This window comes from Brachyistius frenatus, unplaced genomic scaffold, assembly GCF_029030835.1.
Source record: "Brachyistius frenatus isolate BFR_SWC_R1_liver_20210118 unplaced genomic scaffold, ASM2903083v1 Contig_17, whole genome shotgun sequence".
Classification (NCBI taxonomy): Eukaryota; Metazoa; Chordata; class Actinopteri; family Embiotocidae; genus Brachyistius; species Brachyistius frenatus.
This window is the reverse complement of record NW_027210616.1, coordinates 2043868-2068443: the sequence shown is the minus strand read 5'-3', so window position 1 is coordinate 2068443 and position 24576 is coordinate 2043868. Positions and strand designations below refer to the sequence as shown.

The 24576-nt window shown below is 38.9% G+C and overlaps 1 protein-coding gene across 1 annotated transcript in view; it reads right to left on the bottom strand.

Moving 5' to 3' along the window:
- Positions 1-23880, bottom strand: part of tnmd (tenomodulin) — a 53408-nt gene extending 29528 nt beyond the window's left edge. The window contains exons 1-2 of the mRNA XM_069694232.1: positions 23797-23880; positions 20425-20559 (exon numbers count right to left, since the gene is read on the bottom strand). Of these exons, the coding sequence (XP_069550333.1) occupies positions 20425-20559; positions 23797-23844 (183 nt within the window). The 5' untranslated portion in view covers positions 23845-23880. The remainder of the gene's footprint in view (positions 1-20424; positions 20560-23796) is intronic.
- Between the last annotated feature and the right edge of the window lie 696 nt (positions 23881-24576).

Here is a 24576-nt window from a genome sequence, read left to right as displayed (position 1 = left end):
GCCATTTTATGACGTTACTGCTTATATGTTTTTGTTGCAACGTCACTCAATACATTTACTATTGCGGATATTTAAAAGACTCCAATTGATTACACTAACAATTCTGGGAGGAGAGGAAACAAACCAACAAAAGGCAGTTTCTCCCAGCAGCTTTTTGCAGCCATTGTTTTTGCACAAATGCACAATATTTTGCTATATTCCTATCATGGTAATGCCAACATAGAAAACTGCGTTCATTTAACTTATGTGTACCGAACATATTTTATATTACACATGCACCATGATGATGAAGGTCCAGTACGCCTTTCACTGGTACTATCCAACAATGATGTATGTCGTTTTGGCAAATGGGTTATTCTGTTGTTTAAGTATTAGGACGTGTGCGTCTTATAGAGAGCGCTGAAAACACGCATGACGTTTTGCAAATATGCCTGCTGTGTTTTGGTATGAGGACGTGTTGGCCTAAACCAAAGTTTCTGTATTGCCTGAACTCAACCACACATCGGACCCAGGATGTAAACACTGCTGTAATAAATACAAGTAAAATGCAGCGGACACACAGCCCACTGTACGTTTTTCAAAGCTGGGAACACATGCCTACATTCTTGAGGTGGTCCTATATCACCTCCACCCCAGACATCAGGCTAAAAAGCTGATATCTAGAATATAATTTGGAAGAGGTAGCATGTTATACATAAATAAATGAGTCCATAGCACAGAATACTAGAATGTGTATAATAGTGCAGCTAAACCCAAATTAATTTTCACTGTCTTTAACGAGACCTACTGTATCAACGTGTGTCTTAAAGGGCCAAAGGACAGATCTTGGTATGATATCACATTGTCAGAAAGAGATAGTAAATACAAACACACTGACACTAAGAGTAACTGAGTCACTGTTACTATTATAGGAGTGAGTTGACCAGTTGATGCCAGAGCTGTGCAGGTAAACTGATCTAATTAGGGCTGCTTTGTAAATAGCAGTTAATGTTTGTCAGACTGCTCAAGGAGAAAGTCATTCATTTTCATCAATGTCCGCCAGTCCTTCATGCTGTATGTTATTTTATAATAACTGGTCAGATATTTGTAAAGTGGGCAACTATGCCTATATGAGGATGAAAATATTTTTTTAACCCCCACCCCTGAAAAGGCACCAAAGGTTTTGGTGTGCATATTGTTTTCATGAGATTTTAAAATGTCACCAGCTTTGAAAAGCCAGCCTCACAGAGATGGGTGGATAGAACGGCGAAGGTTTTTTCAACAACGCATTACTCAGTCCTCGGGATTGACCTTGCGCCGATGTCCAAATTTAGTCTGTGGCTTATTTGCGAACCTCTACTTCAGAATCATATCGGTTGTGACATCAATCAATGACTTTTCCAACTCAATTGCCATTCCTGTCAACTTTGTCCCTGCAGAAGGGTTTGTAATCCACACTTCTGTACCAGATATTACCCGATTTTCAGGGAAATACACTGGATCCAACTCAGATGAGCTCTGACCACATGTTGTTGGGCAATAGAGACATTGAGTAGTTTGTGATCAGAGGGAGCACAAAGTCCCAAAGGGAAAAAAAGAGCCAAAAGCAGGAACTCTGATGAGAAGTAATTCAAGTGCAGTTTCACTCAAATCTCAGGTGGCGGGAAGCCATGACCACATGTCATTTGTTGGTATGTGTTGGTGAAGGAGAGCTTTAAACCTTCTAAGATGCTAACTCAGTAACTTGTACTATCAGGAGTTTTTTTTTTTTTTAAGAAGTCAGTGTGATTTTATAAAGTAGCCTACAGGTGGTGCTTAATATGCAAGTATTTTTTTAGTACTCCAAAATTATTTTTAATACTTTTTGTGGACTTTTATTTCACATTACTTTACTTTAGTACCTTTACTATGTCCTCACGGTGTCCCCAACTCATTGGTTTAGAACCACCGATCTACCTAGTAGTCTATTAATAGTTGATTAGTTCTGAGTGATTATCGAATAGTATTTTTGCTTGAATTGCCCATCCCTAGTTGCGCTACCTTTGTGGACTTTGGGATCCTTAGTCAGTGTACACGAATGTACAATTACATGTCAGTCAAATCAATATATACAGTTTTATATATAGTTTTCTCACAAAAAGGTTGTGGACCTTTGAGTTGGAATTATTTGTTCACAATACAATAAGGTTCAATTGTTGTGTGGGGGTGTAATCACCAGAACTGAGAAGAGCTAGTGGTGTTACCAAAGTTAATGCTGTACCAGTTTAAGAGTTTTTACTCACAATCTGTGAGTCTGTACTTGGCTTTCTCTATATTGAAAAAGGCTTGATGTCAGTTAAACACGATGGAGATGTGTGAGTAGTTTCCATTAATCCTATTAAGGTGTGAAACTAGGTCACGAGAAACAAAAGCTACTGGGAGTTATCCACATCTCAAGACTAAAACAAATGTTTATTCAATTTAATTTTCTGTCCATTTTTATATTTAGTCACCGAAATATGTTTAACAATCAAAACAACCAACATGCTGAGCTTTCTGGAAGCAGACTCGGGGGAATGTCATCCTCCAATTACAAAACCAAGGCATGTATTGTGGACTTTTCTCTGGATGCCACATGCATGTGCCCAGTCAGTGTGTAATGAAAGGATGCAAAATTAGAGTCTGGCTCTAAATATAAACATTTGTAAGGCACTGAAACATTTCTGCATTTGTAATTAGTAAGGGCCTTTCTGTGGTTTTGTTATATGTGGAGGTATATAGCTGGATGACAGTAATTAAGAAACAGTGCCCAAGTTTGCCTTCTTTTTTATCTTCAGGAAGTTCTATCAAAAGCACTAACAAACACAAATGGATCTACTGAACTTTGAATTGTACTCACTAATCTGTCATTTGGATGAAGTTATCCTGATGAAATTTCTGATGTTGTTGCATACTTAAGCTTGAACTTGCTTCTTAATATGTTCTTGGATGCTATACAAAAATCACAATCTGAGTATGCGCTGTATGTAGCATTAAATGGAAAGTTAAATCTAGGTTGGCATGAGGTTAAAGTGCTTTTGGTAATTCACCCAAGCAATTACTTTAAGCATCAATTTGATGTTAAAATGTTTTACAGCTGCCAATGCCAAAGGCCACTTAAGCAAAATGCTAAGGTCATTAGCCTTTCAAAGAATAAGTGTCAAGATGCAAAAGCTTAATGGAGCCATCTTCGTAAAGCACATTAACACTGTTAAAACAAACAGCCACCGGCAATATACCTCACTTCTGAGCCAATTCTTTCTCTGATAGGGTATTTTTCAAATTTGAGCAGATAACTCGCCAACACAGACAGAGCAATGCCACTCTCAGATATTTCCAGCAAAGCTACTTTGGATTTTAATCACAGATACATGTATTACCACCTAAAACACAGGTCAGCTTTTGGAGGAGCAAAGAGCAAAATCTTCTCTCTTGTGTTTGTACAACTCTACTGTCGAAATAGAAAAGGTATAAAATTGCTGGCTAACAGAAATCTCTACAGACCGAATGTTAATGCTGCTGCAGATTAACAGAAAATGCATTTAGCAAAAAGTGAATTACAACATTTCATCACAAACACACTCCTGAAGTGCATTAAACATTAAAAACTGAGGATATTTAAAAGTGTTAGAGTATCTGAGGGTGGATTTCAACAAACCCCTTGGAAAAAAGTTTTTTTTTTTTTTTGTATCGTCTTTGTGGTGCTGAAATTACTCAAACTTCACAATAGGTCTGGTGAGGCACCTGTATGGCATATCATTTCAGTTCGTCACAGAAATACAGCAGGTTATGTTGTCATTCGTGAATAGTTATTTTAGGTCTTTAAAGGAGTAGTCTAACATTTTTGGAAAAATACATACACGTTGTCTTGTCAATATTTATAGTACGTTATCACATCTCCGTGTGAGTATTAAAAGGTCAGTGGGTAAGATTTAGGGGGATCTTTTGGCAGAAATAGAATATAGTATTGATAATTATGTTTTCATAAGTGTACAATCAACTGAAACTAACCAAAGTAGGGGTTTCGTTGCCTTAGAATAAGCCCTTCATTTCTAGAAAGAGAGCAGGTACCATTAATGAAGCCTGCCATGTTGCACCGCCATGTTTCTATCGTAACTCAGAAAGGACAAACCAGACCATAGCTCTGTGCGTGCCTTTCACATTTTAGCGAGTTTCTCGGCGACCGTAGATTCTTTTACTTGCTCGGAAGCAGAGGGTGAGGCAAGGAGTGTTCAGTTGGTGACAATCTGCAACCCCACCACTAGATGCCATGAAATCTGAGACGTTTCTTTAAAAGGGAAGGGGAACTTGAGCTACTTTGTAAAGCCTGTGTTACTCACCAAAACTCTGTCTGTAAAGCAAGTTGAATTAATTCCTTCCTCATAAAATATTTGCAAGACTTGCAATAGTGTGAAACCAAAGGCAAGATGTGAATCACATTGGCCATGACCTACGCCTAAAGACATTTCTCCTTGGTGCTGTTAACAGTTTTGGTTTAAGTAACATGAAGCAACATAAAACAATTTGAACAGCAGCCCAAAGTGAGGATTTTCCATAATTTTAAATTGGCTAAACTGTTGAATGTCAAGAAAAGTTGTAAAATTTTCGCTTTTTCATTTGTTTTTTGCAGACCAAACAATAACAAGATACGGCATATTTATTAGTGACCTCTAGTTCTAGCTGCTTTATGACAGATTACCTGATTCCTCTTGCCTGTAGTCTAGTCTAAAATAGGTTAATGCCTTCCTATTAGCTCTACTTAATACTCAGCCAAAAGAGTGGTGTCAGTCTTCTCATTTAATTCTCAAAATGTAGAAATTAAGCCTATTTTCTAAAACATTGAACTACTCCTTCAAAGAGCCTCAGAGAAATACTACAAACGAAATCATTCCTCTCTTTTTATGCTAAAGAACTGAAGGAAAGAGGAAATTATACTTTTTTTTTAGAAAATAAAAAACAGATACCAAATAAAACGGTACTTCCAGAAGCACCTCTTTTTCAGGATAAATGGAGCGAGGAGATATTTGAGGGCTCATGGAATATATGGAGCATATTTGTGAGGTAACTCAAGTAGAATTTTGGCAGAAGTCACAGATTATCAAACTCCTGCTTTATTTTCATTGCGGAAATCAATTCACAGCAGAGCGTCTGAATCTTGAACGGAGCCTACCTCTTGCTTCTGTCAACCTACTCATATCTGAAAGGGGTGTAATGACCCACTTTCTCTCCTTGTCCCCCAGCGACTCTGACGCTTACCACGTTTGACCACCTTGCTGCAGTCGACTACAGTCTGCAGCTGCTGTTAATTTACAGGAGCACTGTGCACCCCTTCTTCTGCTGTGAAGCATATATGACTAATCACACCAGTCATTTTAAACAACTTGAGCTCTCTCTGGCAATAAATCACCATGATGCGTGCTACTGTGCCCATAATAGAGCTGCATTCAGGAGGGAGGAGGGGGACTTTGGGAGCTATTCAGTTCTATTGGTCAACACACTATTGTGAAACAAACTTGGGGACTGGGACATATTGTTGTTCAATGTGTTGTTTGCTTCTATGATCTCAGTAAAAATCAAGGTGAGAACAACAATGGGTTGTATTTTTTTTGCACTACAGCCCAGGGAATATGATGGTTCTCCAGACTTTTTGTTTAAAAAGTGCATGTTTTTCTATCCTTTTTTGAAACCTGTTTTTGCAATTGCAACCATTAGAAAATACACACACACACACACACACACACACACACACACACACACACACACACACACACACACACACACACACACACACACACACACACACACACACACACACACACACACACACACACGATGCGTACTCTATAAATATGCCGTAGAGGGTTTTCAGGACACAGCCTTGTGTGTTCAAACAAATGTGACAAAGGCCCTACCTAGACTGGAAATAAAGTGTTGCTAACTTACATGTAACCAATGTTTGATCTACTTTGAACATGGTTTTTTTTTTTAAATTTTAAAAAAATTTTTTTTTTTTTTTTTTTTTTTTAGTTTTAGCCAAACCCTAGATAAACTAGAAAGAGGGAATATCGGCTTTTTTCCTTCACCTCAATAACATGAGAAAAAAACACACCTTTCAAAATGTCCAAGAGTGTACTTTTTTATCTGCACCTGCCAACTGTGAGGGAGAACAGAGGGACTTCACACAGCCTTTAAAGATGGTGTTAAACCATCTTTTTTGGGACATGACAAATGATGTAACATTCCCTAAATTCCACATGAGATAGATATGGCCTCCTCAGTATCAACAGCCAGGAAAAAGTAGTAAAAAATGAAATGAAGTTAAACAACACAAAGGCCTGGGCTATGACTGTGTCACGCCGTTTCTCTTTTTTCCCCTGTCATTGTTCAGTGTTGCATCTTCCCTTTATGCCTTTCCCTGCCAAGTAACCACTGTGCCGAGCTCAAGAACAATCTGCTCCTTGTCAGAAGCGCTGAATGAATCCTGTTGCTTATTGTTGAGGTGAACACGTTATTTGAATACGACCAATCTCCTGTAATATAATGGCTGGTGTGGTTTATGAAATATTCAACAAAGGTATCCCCTGGAGACTCGGGTGCATTCAGATGCATATCTCAGAATCTGAAACAGATTTTAGCAGACAAAAGATTGCGAGCAGTGAGTGGAAGCGTCTGAGCTATAAAGGCACCAGTCACAAGGGGAGTGACCTCTACAGTGGATATGTCTCCTTGTCGCTCTGCTGGTTTTCAGCCATTCCACCTCCTAATAAATCAACAACAGCACACTCTGCGATCCAGCAGCTAAGTGGCATTTAAGAAACAGCTTGTGAGAGCTGTAAGGCTGCAATTTGGATCATTTAGACGCAAAGCAATAATTTGGCCAGATGAAAGGCATTAACAGCAACCGGAAAGTTTTTAACCCACTTAAACCCCAAAAGAACAAAAAAAGTCCACCAAGGATTTTTTAAAAAGTCAATGAAGGCTGAACTTCTTGTTGTTCAGGAGGGCAAAATTGCTCTCCATTCTGTCAGGTTCACTCAATGCTCAGCTTGTGACACATTTAAATTCACTGGCAATTTACCAACTGATGACAACGGATAGTTACCTTGCTGTTTATCAGTAGTGCTATTACCTGCATGCCAAATTATGCATAAAAATAGTGCTTTAAACAGCAATAAAAGCCAGTGTACATTCATTTTTCTGCAAAAATGCCCTGATACCGCTTCTGCTACAAACACCGGTAACGTAACCTTCAGCAAACATCCATGATTTAGTTAGAATGATCGAAGTTAGAATTGCTACAATGAGAGCACAACCACCTTTCTTCTTTAATGATCCCAACACAGCTGATATACCCAGAGTCCCCCCAACCCCTGCTTCATTTGTGCCTTGTAACGGCTAGAACAAGCGAGCTATGCCTGTAACAAGGTAGACGTGTTGGAACAATTCCTAACAGAGCTGCTGGGAGATATACAGGCTCATAATTGTTCAAACATTGTTTACACCATGCTTCTGCCTTGAAGACACAATAAAAGAGGGAGTGATAGTCCTATGCAGAGACACTGGGCTTTCACACTGGGACTATGGGTACTGATGAGAAGCTCTTGGTCCGTTGCCATGGCCCCTGTGTGGGTTGCATGTCAGTACTGGTCTGCCCTTCTTTTTTAATAACACTGAAAAATACTTTGAAGACCCACAGGGAGAACACAACACATTATGTTACCAACGGTGTGGGTCTGTGATTTTACAGCTTAACGTTGTCTTATGCTCTTAAAAACAACAACTCTGGAGCATCATCATTGGACTCAGTTTTTCAGCACAAGTTAGTCAAACCTGCAAAGTCCATCATGGTCGGCCACTGATTTTGCAAATGGGGCACTTATTAGAGCAAATTAAGTCTTATTTGTGTTTTTGCAACTGGTTGGATGTAGGAAATTAGGAAGAGCTTGTTCTGCATACAGGGAACGACCAATGAAATTTTTCTCTTTCTCTGGTTGAGGTGAATGAACAGGTCTTCTCTCGGTGTCATGTGTGTTAGAAGGCTGCTTAAATCCCTCTATTTGACTAAAAGCCAATCTCACCTCCATTAACCGCCTATTTGTGTCCAGTTCAGGTCAAGTTTTGGAAAAGGAAGAAACTTGTCGATAATTTAGGTAGAGCCTGGTTGAATAGTATCTTTTGACAACTTATTTATTACCAGAGATTTATTTAATTTATATGATGGAGGTTTGACCTTTGATTACATAAAGTCTAGGTTCAAAGATATCTTGAATACCTCTGACAAAGGCAGTTTTGTGGGAGGCCTGAAAACAGAAAAATGATGCACCTTGTGTATTTTTGAAGGATGCTGGATCCTAAAGATGATGTGATGACCTGTTGATAGCCACTAGTCCATCAAATTTAACAAAATATATGCAATGTCCTTGCCGTCTTGAGGGACACAAACAAAGAAGCGTTGCCTGATAAAATCTAGAGAAAGATCATTGTTTTATTTCAAAAGAAGTACTCAAATTCAATTTTGGGAAAACTTTTCAGGTTGGATTAAAAAGATTACTTTGTTAAAGTTAGGGGACTTTTGTTTTCATGGTTAAAATAGTAAACTCTTGGTTACAGTTACGGGACAATCCTGGTCATACTTTGAAAAACAATTACGCTGTCGGTAGAAAATGGGATAAAAATAGCTGTCTGATGTTTTGATGAACCCTCCATCCACCCCGACCTGCTCCCAACGAACACTTTGCTGTTCTACAATGATGCCACCTCACTTCTTTCTTTCATCATGTCTTAATTACTATGGCCACTAGAGGGCACTTGAATGTCTCAATGGAATACAATGGTCTCAATGATATCTTATGATAGAGGCAAACCTTAGCAGTCCGTAGGGCACATCCGTCCCGGTCGTCACACCGGTCGTCACACCGTACATCACACCGTACGTCACACCGTACGTCACTCCGTACGTCACTCCGTACGTCACACCGTACGTCACACCGTACGTCACTCATAAGGAACATAAGGAAAAACTTTGCTCTTTTAAACCTGTTATATCTTCAAATTTATTTTCATAATACCAACAACGCTTCAAGATGTCTTAATGATCAAAACTGTTTTAAAGCCAATATTGTGACACGCTGCTGCAGCCTGTGCAGCAAATTTAACATATGTGCAAGTAGAGCAAATGTGGCAGACTGTGGAAATACTAGATTTAAACATTGGTCTTACCCGGCAGAGAGCTGACATATGTGAGAAATTGAGAATACCTTTAAAGATGCAACTCACAACTGGATTTAAAAAAAAAAAAAGTTTCACATTTTCTAGTATACAAACCAATAACAGTGTAAGAACCGGGAGCTCACAAATTGGGCTGAGAGCAATAAAACCTGAATTGTATTCATCCCAGGAAAAAAAAATCGGAACTATAACGAGGGTGCAAATTCTCAATATTACAATATGAAATATTTACTCACACCCCAAAGCAATTAGGAGCAAACGAAGAATTGTGTTGAATAACTGTGAAGATTATCACAACATTAGGCTCCCACACATATTGAAAGTGCATTTTAAAAAGTATTTTCTGCACAAATATGTGAAAAACATTTCAAAGTGACAGAAAAAACAAGATATTAATAGGGCTATTAAGATGGTTTGTACACTTTCCATCACTGGACTGCAACATTGTTGAAGATCACAAGGTTAAACGAAGATAATTTAGGTGACATAATAAGTCTCTTATAAGATTCGAGGAAAACAAGTCAAGAAACACTGAAAAAAAGAGTGGAAATACAAACGAGAGCATCTGATGAGCTTCCATGCACAGGTCTAAATGACAGACAGGACATTATTTCTATTAATAATGGAAAACTCATTACAGTTAACCTAAAATCAGATCTTTGCACATTGTGTTATGTATGAAATGTTTTACCTGTAATTATTACACCAACAAATTATTTTAAATATTATAAAAACGACTGTACAGTGTGTACAGCCTTGCCTTTTTAAAGATGCAAGTCATGCCACATGACTTATGACTCGGTGTGTTGGGATATTCAAACTCCTGTCCTGTTAGACAGCGTAAAAATCTGTTTCACAGCAGGAATGAATTTTGATATTAATATTTAGTGTATGACAGTATTGTTGTTAATTAAACCCTGCAACATTTCACCCACCACTATTATTTGTTCCTGCCAGACAGCTAATGAGCCCCACATTATCTCAGCAAGAGACAAAAGCCCAGAGGACAAAGTACTTGAAGGAGTCTCAGACCCCTGGTTATAACCGGTTAGAAGAAAGCTGTTTCCAAAATAACTCATCAGCACTTGCACACGGCAGAGGAACATAAAAAACCCCCCCAAAAAACAACAACCATCATCTTACTACAATATTTAGCATGAATTAGTCACCTCCCATCCCATCTGTTCATGTTGTTGCTGCCCATGCAGGTCAGTGGGTCAGTCCTGCTGCCACCAGGAAGGGATCTTGACAAGCTTTATCACCATCAGCTGACAAAGTGAAGTACATTTTCTGGGCAAATGAGACACAGCAGCCAAGCAGCAGCTGTCATCCATCATCCTTGTGGTGATGATTGCTGGATAACTACACATCCAGTCGGGGAAAAATCACAAATACGCCGGGGCATTAAATGCTTCAAAATATATTGCATGTTAAATTTTAAGTGGCTCTTTTGGCAACTGAACCATTAAAAATGACCACTTACTGTATGTCAAACACAGACACTGACTCAAAGTGGAACTAACATGAAAATACAGTGCATACTGTGTGTAATGGGGTTGTCCAATATAGCTAATGGGCATTTACCATTAGACTACTGACCATAATGTGCAGTGTTTCCTAAACCCGATCTGTCATCCAGAACTGGAAAATATTTCACACCCCTGTGTAAATACACCAAATTTTGAATCAACAATACAGAAGGTAGTCTACTTCTAATTTGTTGACAGAATATTTTTGAGATCAGAAACTGCTTCTTTTCATGGATTTTTCTCATTACTTTCTGTTGTACAAATGAAAAATATATGTTAAACTTTGGCCTAACTGACAGTTTTTGGACACAAAAGACACCACACTGACAATATAGTGACAGCGAACTTTAGAGAATAATAGGCTTCTTCATCCTCTGGATTTGACTGACATGTTTGCTTAATGAGCTTCACAAGTTTTTCCGTGGCTTCACTGTCAAAGATCTGCTCATCTTTTACTTTACATTTCATTTTGGTTTCTGGATAAATCTTGCCAACCTTAATCTTTATAGCTGTGCTGCCATCAGACCACTCTGTTTTGTTCCAAAATAAATCTAATTCATAGATCTTTTTCAAACAAGATATTTTTGACTTGTCACTGCAGGAAAAGTACATGTGCCACTGATAACATTTAAAGCAACAACTGCGATGCAACGCAGCAAGTATTTCAAACAAGTATCTAAAGATAGTCCTCATGATTGAAATGTTAAGGTTCATTCGTGTTAATATAAGTCAATAAAATCTAAATTACTTAAGTAAGGTAAAAGTAAAACGAACATGGATTACTTAAAATGTACTCATTTAATGACATTATGTCATATGATACTTGGAGCCCCTGTGGGAATGTTGACCACTTGTGGTGCTAATGAGCAACGTTTTGATGAGCAGGTCCCTGTATTTCTTTTTCCACTGTTGGCACAATGTCACAAACATTTGTTGACAGCCCTCGTTTCAGTGGGTGCTCCAAAGCAACATATGCTTTCATTCAAATGACAAAGAGCTCTAACAGCTGCAGTATTTGTGACAAAACCAAACGAGGAAGTCTTGTGATGTGAGAGGGAAACATAGTTTGCAGAGGGAGGAAATTGGGGTTGATGGTTGGTCAACAAACATCCAGCTTAAACATGGGTGACCCATGTTAATTTTCTGTTTTGTACACACCGTGAATGCTTTTTTTAAACCATGACTATGATCACTGTGATTACTGTAACCATGATGACAAAGCTCCCCTAACCTGAATGAAAAAGTCATTTGAATTGTAACCTCAATGTTTTCCTTAACAAAGCACCTATTTTTGCCCAAATCATCCTGTTTTGCTTTATTCTAACAAAGTTTTTCCTTTTTCTTTTTTTGCCTTAGCTTAACGGAATCTTTACTCTAGCATTGTCACTGCATAAAAGAGATTCATTTTTAAACAGAGATTTGCAACGGTTTTGGAAGACACAGAATAATGATGTTGCATTGCTCAGAGCAGGATCAGATCAGAAAAATGATGTTATGTGTTGTTCTAGATGGCGTTGACAAATGATGTTCTTCTTGTTGTCTAATTTGGATGGCTTGCTGGTAACATAATATACATACAGTACATATGTCAATGTAAACTGTGTTTGTTTACTAGAATACTCCACTCGGTACGTATAATATAAAAGTATTATTTTTAATTAGAGCTTAAACAGTTTGTCTTTGTCCTTTTCTGTCAGTGATGTAAAACCTCTTTGGAGCTGAAGGGGTACATTTTCCCATTTGAAATTGAAGAAGTACTAGCATTAAAAGACAGAGGGTTAGCCCATCAGCCCAGTAATATATTAACATGCTATTTTTGATTCTGCGACTTATGGCTCCATAATATCTGGAATGAATGTCTCATCATTAATGAGGTTCATTACAGCTCTAAAAACTAAGCTGCCTGTTTTACTTAGCTCACTTCCAGTGTCAACACTTGACGTTTCACTCGATGAAAGAACCTCCTTCAAAAGTCTGTTGTTTCTGCTTATTTTACACACTTATTTCACCAATTCTAAAAAAAAAAAAAAAAAAAAAAAGCCTAAAGAGGCCTGATGGGTCTGGATGTACAGTGGTGTGAAAAATTATTTCCCCCCTTCCTGATTTCTTATTTTTTTGCATGTTTGTCACACTTAAATGTTTCAGATCATCAAACAAATTTAAATATTAGTCCAAGATAACACAAGTAAACACAAAATGCAGTTTTTAAATGAAGGTTTTTATTATTAAGGGAGAAAAAAAAAATCCAAACCCACATGGCCATGTGTGAAAAAGTGTTTGCCCCCTAAACCTAATAACTGGTTGGGCCACCCTTAGCAGCAACAACTGCAATCAAGTGTTTGTGATAACTTGCAAAGAGTCTTTTACAGCGCTGTGGAGGAATTTTGGCCGACTCATCTTTACAGAGTTGTTGTAATTCAGCCACATTGGAGGGTTTTCCAGCACCAACTGCCTTTTTAAGGTCATGCCGCAGCATCTCAATAGGATTCAGGTCAGGACTTTGACTAGGCCACTCCAAAGTCTTCATTTTGTTTTTCTTCAGCCATTCAGAGGTGGACTTTCTGGTGTGTTTTGGATCATTATCCTGCTGCAGAACCCAATTTTTGTCTCGTCAGTCCACAGAATATTTTCCCAAAAGTCTTGGGGACCATCAAGATGTTTTCTGGCAAAAATGAGATGAGCCTTGATGTTCTTTTTGCTCAGCTTTGGTTTTTGTCTTGGAACTCTGCCATGCAGCCATTTTTGCCCAGTCTCTTTCTTATGGTGGAGTCATGAACACTGACCTTAACTGAGGCAAGTGAGGCCTGCAGTTCTTTGGATGTTGTTGTGGGGTCTTTTGTGACCTCTCGGATGAGTCGTCGCTGCACTCTTGGGGTAATTTTGGTCGGCCAGCCACTCCTGGGAAGGTTCACCACTGTTCCATGTTTTCTCCATTTATGGCTCTCACTGTGGTTTGCTGGAGTCCCAAAGCTTTAGAAATGGCTTTATAACCTTTGCCAGACTGATAGATCTCAATTACTTTCTTTCTCATTTGTTCCTGAATTTCTTTGGATCTCGGCATGATGTCTAGCTTTTGAGGATCTTTTGGTCTACTTCACTTTGTCAGGCAGGTCCTATTGAAGTGATTTATTGATTGAGAGCAGGTGTGGCAGTAATCAGGCCTGGGTGTGGCTAGAGAAATTGAACTCAGGTGTGATAAACCACAGTTAAGTTATGTTTTAACAGGAGGGGGCAAACACTTTTTCACACAGGGCCATGTGGGTTTGGATTTTTTTTTTCTCCCTTAATAATAAAAACCTTCATTTAAAAACTGCATTTTGTGTTTACTTGTTATCTTTGACTAATATTTAAATTTGTTTGATGATCTGAAACATTTAAGTGTTGCAGACATGCAAACAAATTGGAAATCAGGAAGGGGGCAAACACTTTTTCACACCACTGTATGTCATTAAAATCAGCGAACATTCCAACTTTTAGAGCTGGGTTAGGTTCTCATTTTCTCACATTTAAAAAAGACTAATCAACTAACGTTATTAAACATGAAGATTGAGCACCAGGCAGAGACCTGCAGGCATGATTTAGAGGCTGCGTCTCCTCGCATATTGAGCATGGTGACTAGTGGGCCAAACTTACAAAAAAAAGTCAGTGCAACCTTTTAATTGCCGACAGAGATATAGCAGAGAGCACTGCCATTTTTTAGATGAACTCTTTAAAAAACAATTATGATTCATCCAGATATGTAACGACTAATAGAAGAAATTTAAAATAGTCTAACGTGCATGACCACATAGGTCATTTATTCCTGTCTTCAGATACGACCCACGTGGAGTGTTTCCTAAATTAGTACCCTTGGTTCGGAGTTGGCACAAAAAACACTTGGTAAGCGTTAGAGAAAGATAATAGTTTCTGTTAAAAAGAGGACTTGAGCTATGTTGTGTATTAAAGATACTGCTTCTTAAACTAATGGCATCAGTAGATGTGGTTTTAGAAGACTGTTCGGACTCTGGGTTGGAAATGGGAAGTAAACAGCGGTCTCCTGCACCCAGCGTTATGCAACCTTCGTTCTCATGGCAACAGTAAATGCAATTTTATAAATCTGTCCCGACTCGTAGTTGGAAAGGGGAAGTAAACAGCGGTGTCCTGCACCTACCGTTTTGCAGCCTTTGTCGTCGCAATGGTTTTAAAAAACAAAGTGAACAGCGGTCTCCTTCACCAGAGTCCGTTATTGTAGTAAAACCCATTCACCGAATCTGCATCTTCCAAACAAGGAAAACCACACAATATTTAGATGTCACCTGAACTGCGTCACTTCTCTGGGACACCATTATTTAGGTGACTGCTAAGGGTTACTTAACTTTAAAACGTAGCTGTGAGTCGAATAAGCCGCTTGCACTAAAAGACTATGGGTTAATTTTTTTTTTTAAAGGCACACAGTCAATTTCTGATCTTCAGTTTCAAATGCGTTTAGAAAGGACCGATGAGCAGAGTATTTCCAGTTTGCTGTTCACGTCTCTGCTTCAGCATTGTGGCTGTGAATGCACGTCAAGGCTGTAAGCGGTGCAGACTTACCGGGAGAGGAAAGTGGATGTGAAAGCTCAATCACCTTCTAAATTGTACAACAGAGCAGAGAGTCTACTTGGCAGTCACACCAGTGAGACAGGGAGGAGGGAGAAACAGAGTCTGGGAAAAAAAAAACAGGCAGGCTTTTATGTCTGTTTACCCACCTGTACATACAGTACAACATGCTGCACATGAGCTGCTGGTGGATTGGCAAATTGCAGTACTTGCAATTAAGATGCTGATCTTCCCTACACACGTTATTCAAGCATCTGAAAATTAAATCACAAAAACACTAAAATGCTGTATGGCACAATAAATAACCCGATGGGCTTTGCAGTGCTGTCACGCTCTCTGTAGCAGTCAGCGTCCCAGAAGAAGGCAATGTGCCACAACCGCCAAGCCTTCCTACCTCAGGCACTCCACTGGCAACAATTTAAAACAACTCTCTTTTGTTTTACCCGGTCTGCCACCCTTTCCATCTCCTGACTGTTCCCCAAGTAGAAGGCATAATGCATCATCTTAGGCGGCAGCCTGTAGCGGCCTAATTTAACAGCCAGGGAGAAACACCAGTGGACACTGGCCTGCTAATGAATGAATGAGCCTGACGTGTAAAATCTGAAAGACTGAGGGGCAGGCCTCCCAAAAGGTCTCGCCAAACCAGCTGTTCAGATAAGCCCTGTTGCTTTCTGAGAATAATAATTCCTTCACACCAGACTAAGTGAACAAACTCCTTCCACCAAAGGAGACGTTTGCTTTGTCTTGTTTTATTCCTTGAGAAAAACTGAGAAAGAAATGTCTGTTGCAGGAATATACAATCATATCATGATCAAATCTTGTGTCTCTCTCCCTTGTAGCATGTTGACATCTGGACACTTAGGGGACTGTTGGGTACACACAGCCTACGAGCAATAAATAAACAAAGGGGGGGCCCAGCCTTGAACATCCATACACCTGTGACCAGTCGAAAAGCAGCAGGCGCAGCAGTGTTCATTAAAGAGGCCGGTCCTGACAGTGAGGCCTTTAAGAGGCCATCAGGAGCGACAACTCGGCAGCTACCTTGGGACCTGAGAGGGAAAGGCATCAAGGTGAGCAATGCAATTTCAGCTTGAATAATGGAGCACTTTCCTCAGGTTTGACATTCATGTATTTCTCTGGCAGCTGCGCGTTATTCATGGATCCCCAGGAAAAACTGGTTTACAATGTCTACAGGTTCACAATTACCCTGTGCCCTGCCGCTGGTCTGCAGATAATCTCACTCATAACGGTTCATGAATTAAAAATGGCACCAAATATATAAAATCTAATGATACGAAACTTTAGATTTTGGATGCTGTGTGTTACAGATAGTACCCACAGCAAACACCAACATCTAGATTTGATTTTTTTTCTTTCTTTAATTTAAAAAAAAAAAAAAAAAAAAAAAAAATAATTTCATTAAGGCAAATTATTCTCACTTTACTGGTGGATTTCATTTTCACGCAGTTGCTGATGTAAACTGGTAATAACAGAGGATTCATTTACAAGGAGGCAAAATCCCCCAGTGAGACTTGTGGCCCAGAACAATAATGAGCGCATAGTAAACAGGAATTTGCCGTGAGCCAAAAGAGAATGCAGAGGAACCTAATCTACACACTGAAACACACAATGGACACTGACGAATAAACAATCCCATGTATGAGCACAACCACGCCCTCTGTCTTGCTCTTACGCACACACACACAGACACGCACAGACACACAGACACACAGACAGGCAGGCAGGCAGGCAGAGAAAATGATGGTATAGTATCTTCCTAAGGCCTCTGTAACAACATATGTTTGCAGGTAATTAAAAGAAGTTCCCAAGCGGTTATCATGTCATATTGAAATACAATGCACAGAACCAATTACCTTTCTGTGGTTATTTATACAAAGCAGGATGAACGGGGTCGTTGCTTTGGTGAACTGCAGACAAGAAGTGTTCGTGGCTGTAGCTGTGCTGTGGTTTTGCCTTTTAATTGCGATGCAAAGGTCAAAGCGAGATGTAAAATGTAATATATGGTGTGTAATATATGTGTGTTTGTTTTAGTAGCTTTTGGTAATTGTTTTTTATGCAGTTACAGAAGTGAACTGTTGACTGAGACTGAAACAAATTTAACAACATACACAGTTTGCGAGCCATTTCTTGAGAGCTTGCAATCAGTTTTTCAAGAGCTGAACAAATTTTGTTATTAATGTTTTTAGTAATAAGATCCAAGCTGGCATTAGGGCTTCCTTTGTTTGTTATCTTCAAAGCTGTGGATTCTCAGATTTGACAGTTTTAATTTGTATTGTTCATTTGAAAGTGTCCAACTGAGAGCAGAGTATCCTTTGTACTGAAAAGTGTTAAAAAGACCATACTGTTTTAAACCACCAAGTTGGGGTACTCTGCAGTGTGTATCTCTTTCATTTGACGAAGCTTTTAACCTTGAAAAAGATGTGATTCTAACATCTAGTTTGGTCCTTTCACATTCAGAACTTGTCAAAACGAGGAATCAAAGTAAATAAACAGATTTAAGTTGAGAAGGGACAATTTCTCTTTCCAGGATTTACTTTTTCAATTTGTGCCACTTTAATGTTTTTTTTTAGTCACTCTTTAATGTCATCATTAACAAACTTTAAACTGCAGTGTGGGACTTTTGTTTCCTCCTTCTTTCAGTGAGAGCAAGGACCAAAACCTTGTCAACTCCACCATAGCCTACTCTGTTGCTACTGTTGTGGCTGTGAAATGGTGAATAAATTGTGGATAAACGAAATCTAAAGCATCCCAACTCAGGCAAAATGACACTTTTTACTGTCCGAACTTGATCCATTGGGTCCGTTAACATTTGAAAAGAATAGAAGAGCCCCATGATTGAGTTATTTTATCCACATTCAAATTAGCATGGGGCTAAATGTGTCGAACCTTTTCATTAATACAGTAAAACCATGTGATATATAAGGTGTGTCATATTAACCAGGCTTCACAATTATTTTCACATACCTACAGATATACATGTTTGGTCAATATTTCCTCTACTAAACTTTGCAAATAGTGTTAAAGAAATCCGATTGGGATCACTGCCAAAACACGTTGGTACATCCCCAATAAAGACATCATTAGTGCAGCTTCAAAGAGTACCTAAATGGGGAAGTTGGGCATTGGGTGTAACTACTCTTTCAGATACACCATGCATACCTGGACACCCTGGAGAAATATAACCGTGACAACCAGTTGCATACAGCTTGCATGTCTCTCTGTTAAAGTAAAACTGATGTATTCCAGATGTTTGAGGATTCTCACAGAAGCTTGACACTTAAGCTGAATTGGAGTTGTCAGCACAATGCTTATCTTCATTTAACAAATAAAAAACAACAACACACACACACACACACACACACACACACACACACACACACACACACACACACACACACACACACACACACACACACACACACACACACACACACACACACACACACACACACACACACACACACACACACACACACACACGTCTTCCCTAAAATAGATTCGGTACACTGCAGCTGCCAGAAACTGCTCAGGATTAGTTGGTGAGTCAGAAATTGTCCTGCTGCATAGGACCTCTCAGTTTTTTCTTTCACCAAACAAGGTGATGGCTGCCACATTGATGCAGGAGAACTAATCCATCCATCTATCAATCCACTGTATCAGTCCATCTCTTTACCTTCAGAGGAGGAGGAGGAGGAAGAGGAGGAAGAGGAGTAGTAGCAGTAGTAGTAGTAGTAGCATTGCTGAGGCCGCATACCTGAGTTTTACTGCGTCTGAGGGAGCTCCCTTCCCATCTGACAGGCAGATGATTCTCCTTTGAAGTGGCTCCATCTCACTCCCTGATGTGGAGGCCAGACAATGAGCCTCCCCCTCAAGACCCCATTAAAGGAAAACCCAGAGTCCGTAGGTTTGATATTCATCGCCTGGGCAACCTCTGCCATCAACACATTTTGTGCCACGTGAGAATGATCACAGCTTATTAAAGTGGAAATAATGACTGTTCTACCTCCGGCATGAAATATTTAACAAGGACAAAGGAGATGGCTCAAAGGTGATTCATATCTATTTTGAAAGGAGAGAGCATGGACCGTTTATACAGGAAGTGCAGATGAACTTTGGTTGGCTTGAGCTTAGAAGGTACTGTCTTCAATTGAAGTTTGTACCTCAATGGAAGCAAAAATATAATAATAGTGGCAGATGATGTTCTGAATTAATGTTTTTTTTTTTTTTTAGCTATAACAAAGATATTGATATAACAGGAAGCGGCAATCCAGTCCACTATACTTCCCTTTGTTCACCTCATAGCATTTACAGTGCACACAAAGCAGACTTATGAATTCGGGTCTGAAATATGTGTTAATTTTTAAACATCATTTCATTTTAATAATTTTTTCTCCTTCCCTACTGAGCTCAGAATGTATAGAGTATCCAATTTCTGGATGTGAAATTATTGATGGATTTTTCCTTCTAGCTTGGGTAAATTAGCTTTCTCAACCCCTTGGGAAAATCAGGGGAAAGGAGGAGAGCGAAAATGTTCTCCATCAAGTGTGATTGAATTGGATTTTACAAGATGAATTGCCAGGACAAGAGTTTATCCCAATTACATTGCCAAGAGGTTTTAGTCCTGCTGCAGCCACTCTGGTCAACAGCAATTAGGGTCAGCTTTGAGTTATCAGGACCGTCATTGTGAGAAGATGTTTACATGAAGATGTTTACATGCAGAAAGTGGATAGATGCAACAGGACAGCATTTGCAACAGTAAAAACTCATCTGCGGTTTGGGCCAACAATTCTTGAAATTACAGCTCTGACAGCCAAAAAATGAGCAGAGCAAAACACAGCTGTCTTTTCCTTGGCCCACACATCTTTTAATCGAGTGGAATACAATACAGACTGAGCTGACTGCCTCTGGCTTTTTGTGTGGCCATCCATTTTCATTTCTGCTTTCATGTAACCTGTATGATTTGCTGATGTGGAAACTGAGAGTGTCTGTCGTCTGTCTCTCATGAAGACTACACTTATGAACAGATGGTGGCAATACGATGACTGGCATTCATTGAGGGGATATTTAGTCTTACCTTCCCCAGACTGGGGCCCCACAGATATCGCAGGCTGAAAACACAGAGAGCCAAAACCAGGAGCAACAGAGCCAGGACCAGAGCCACGCGCTGGTAGCCGTGGTACTTGGCCTTCTTCTCTTTTCCAGCCTCAACCTGCAATATGAGTTAAAAACATTTATGTGATCATTTATATAAATGTCCCAAGTACCGTAACAATATTTTCCATGCCCTACCAGAATATAGAACAAAATAATTATATGAATAAAATAATAAAACTACTTTTAACTGTTAGCATATAAACAGAAAAAGCGGAAACAAACAGTGATGTCACCCATTGGTTTGTGAACGGCTGTAATGAGGCCTTGAGCTCGGATTTTGGCCACCGCCATCTTCCTAGTTCAGAGTGATTTGGAGACAGAATTGGCCATATTAGGAGGAGCCAGGGGGGATTGAAACTGGATGATTATACTTCTATAATAGCCCACTTATCAATCAAACAGAAGCCAACACGTATTTTTTTAGGCCTATATTCTAATTATGCCAGAAAACTAATAAGGAGTGACTCTATCTAGCAACACCAAAATAACTTGTGGAAAAAAAAAAAATCTATTGTCTTTGTATTTCATGAGACAAGTTGAAAGGTAGTCAATGGAACCAAAAGCTTTTTGGAGTTAACCTCTAGAAGTTCTCTGTGGTATTGCAGCTGAAGGCACTTCTGCATTGGCCTACGTTTTTTAGACTCTGATGCTTCATCCACTTCTATATAGTCTGAGTCTGCCTCCTCTAAAGCTCATTAATCGGCATGTTATTTTTTTTTGTTTTTAACAGTTTGTGGTTGGTAACTCCGGTTTGCATAGTTTTGTACGAATGAGGTATAATGTAGCATTTAGTGAGCGTTATAGATGCGGGTAGGTGAATTTTGTTACCTTCTGAAACAAGGCAAGCTGTTTGTCCCCGTTTCCAGTATTTATGCTCGGCTAAGCTAATTTAGGGCAGAACTGTACTGAATTCAAATAGCTTTGTTGTTGAATTTGAAAACAAAACACTTCTGTTAAGATTGCCAAATTTAATACGGATTCAAAAATCAAATGTGAATGTATGTAAGGCACAGATTATGTTTTCTGCTGTTAGAGATGCACATTAAAAATTTTAAGCTCTGTGATTTGATGTTTCTTGCCAAAATGCAGAGGTTTTTATGTGCACAGGCTACAAAGTACTTTTATCTTTTTTGTCAAAGAACCAGATATTTTCTAAATCAGTTGTTAATCTTGTATACCCCCTTAAACCGTAGCTTCCCACTATAGGTAACATTTTCATGTCTGAGCTGTCTCTCATCAGTATTGCACTTAACCAAAAGAGATGCCATTTGATTTGGCCACTTTGAAAAATGTATTCTGATGACAAAACTATAGCCATCCCCACGCCATGCGCAGGGAAGAACACAAGTGTCACAAAAAGGTTACATTTATTAAACTTTTCTTCAAATTAAAACTCTGCCTGCCGTAGTTAATTCCCCAAGCTTCAGGCCACAAATTAATAAAGACAGGCTTTTGTTCCACCAGAGCTCCAGCAGGGAGAAAATGAAAGCTTCTCATTCACACTGGACCACTTTTGAAGGTCTCGGAGGACAACAGAAAAGCAGATATGCAAAAAAAAGTAGACCTAACTTCAATTAGCAAAATTGGTGTTGCTTATCTTCACGTCTTTTAAAATGATGATAAAGCAGCTTTGGTTTTCTATTGTGGCTGAGGTTGTTACAGTAGTTAAGCTGTGGTAGATTGGGCAGCACTTTAACATACTGGCTTTTTTATATATAGTAGCAATTATTTTTTTGAATAATAGTTGCATGACTGACTGTTTTTTTTTAACCTTATGACTTGTATACAGTTAAAATAATTTCCCATAATTTTCCCAAATAGTATATTTCATGAAGCCTTTTTGTTAGACAGACAGATTGAATTCTGGTTGGTAAATGCATTAGCAGCACAATGTTGGAGGAGGGCTGAGGATACATGATTAAAGAGAGCCCCTTAAAAAGTTAAACTAGTGCCACAATAATATCTCCACTGTCACCATTCTTTATTCAACAGTAGCCACAAAAAATGTGAGGTACATCAAAGTACTGGACATTCCTAGGCCCTGATGAAAAACAGATGGCTACAGTAGGGGGAACAGAAATTTCACACATCGAATTTCTGAGAGTGAAAAAAAAAAAAAAAATGGTGGCTGAAATCCTCTGCTCTCCTGTGGCAGGTTGCATAAGCAGTGGAAACTTAACTAGAGGACAAACCTCCCTCTGTCTGTGCTTTGAATATCGAATACTCGGAGGAAGGGGGTGGGATTGGGAGACAGACAGACAGACAGAAATAAAGGCACGGATGGAGACCGAGTGAGCAGTCTGAGTGCACAGCACCCGCCAACTACTGTTTAAAGGTTTAGGAGTTCAGAATCAGCCAGGCAATTCCTCCTGAGCTTTGTGAGGAAGAGTGCCTGGAGCCCCCTGCTGTTATCATGCAAAGAAGGAGCACTTTCCAGAGAAAACAACAGCAAAAGAACAGAAGTAGCCAACATAACCAACAAGCAGAGGCAGTGGTTTATCACAGTGGGCCACATTCATATGAGCATTGCAATTCCTGTGCAAGCTACTCTGAAACACAAAGGCACAGGTGATTTCTTAACCATAACCATTCTCCATCTGTCAGTTAGAGTCTAATCATAATGAGCATCAGCTGGAGCAGTAGTTTTCTTTGATTAAAGTAAAAAGTTTAACCTTTTCATACATGTATAAATAGATAATAATACAGTGCTGTTAAGGTATTGTTTCTTCTGCAACAAAATAAATGTGAGACAGAATAAGAAAGGTTATAGGATACTATATTTGTTTGAATTATATTTTATTATATTATTTCACAGCCACACAGCCTTCCTTTGCTCGTCCCCAATAATGAAGTCTGAAATATAGACAACTCTTGGTGTATATTTGTGTGCTCCTTTCATTTGAGAAGCAAGGCTATTCTGGATATAAAGCAAATAAAATGGTCCAGGTGAGACTGCATATAAGGGTGGAAATAAATGGAGGAAGCCAGGATGAAATGCTTTAAATTTAATATTCTGTGGAAAACTCTTGTCTCTAGGCAAGAGATCAAGACACAATTATTTTTGTTTCAAAGAAGGCAGACCTTTGACATATTTCATTTTAAAAACTTGAACTCCAAATGTCACGATTTTTGCGCTTAATTTATTGAGCTGTAAAATTGTAAGGTGGCAGACACTCTCCTTAACTTGTGTTCTTCACAATATTTAAAAAGTGAATTAATTTATTTTAAACTGCCTGTGCAGTTAATTAATTGCAATAAATCAAACACAAAAAGAGGCAGAAAATTTACTCACATCTTTCCACAGAATCTGTTGACTGCTGGTTTGACTGCTCGCCTCCATGGTGCAAGCCCTCTGGAGGAATCTTTCCGATCCTCTTCGCTGGGAAAAGTACAAATGCTCTGCAAGGCAAAGAGTCCCAGCTTTATTCCATTGCTGTAATTTTGGGAGTGTGCTGAAGGGGAGGGAAGTTTCAGATGGAGTAGAATTACCGAAACATTTGTGATACCTATTAAAAGCTAGACAGACGTCTTTCCTGCCTGTCTGCCTGGTCCCGATTCAAAGGTGGAAAACCACAAATCATTTTAGGCTGAAAGACAACCCCTCTGTTTATTAAATTACATACTATAATTAAATGAAAACATTGCAGTGTTGTGCTCAAATGATTCTTGCTTGGAGGGTGCAAAATTTTAGGGGGATAAAATAAATAATTATGTAGTTGCACACATATCTTTTCTGAAGTATAGTAGGGAGTTCAATCACCTTCTCTCTGCTTTTGTCCCCCAGTCATTAGTATATACACTCAACAAAAAACTGACTGAATAGCAACATAAAAACAAAAATCAGCCTTATAAAGTGGAAATAATTTGCACTTATGCACATACAGATAGAAAATAATTGAAGGAGAGATTGTTATCTAAAGACAGAAGTTTGTAGGTCAGACATACGTTACATTTATTCATTCAATATTGAAAAATCCAGCCTAAAAAAATGCAAATAATCTTCATTTCGAAAACTAACAGTTGAATACAATCTCCTACTTTACTGAAAACGATGTTCTCATTGCATGGGCAC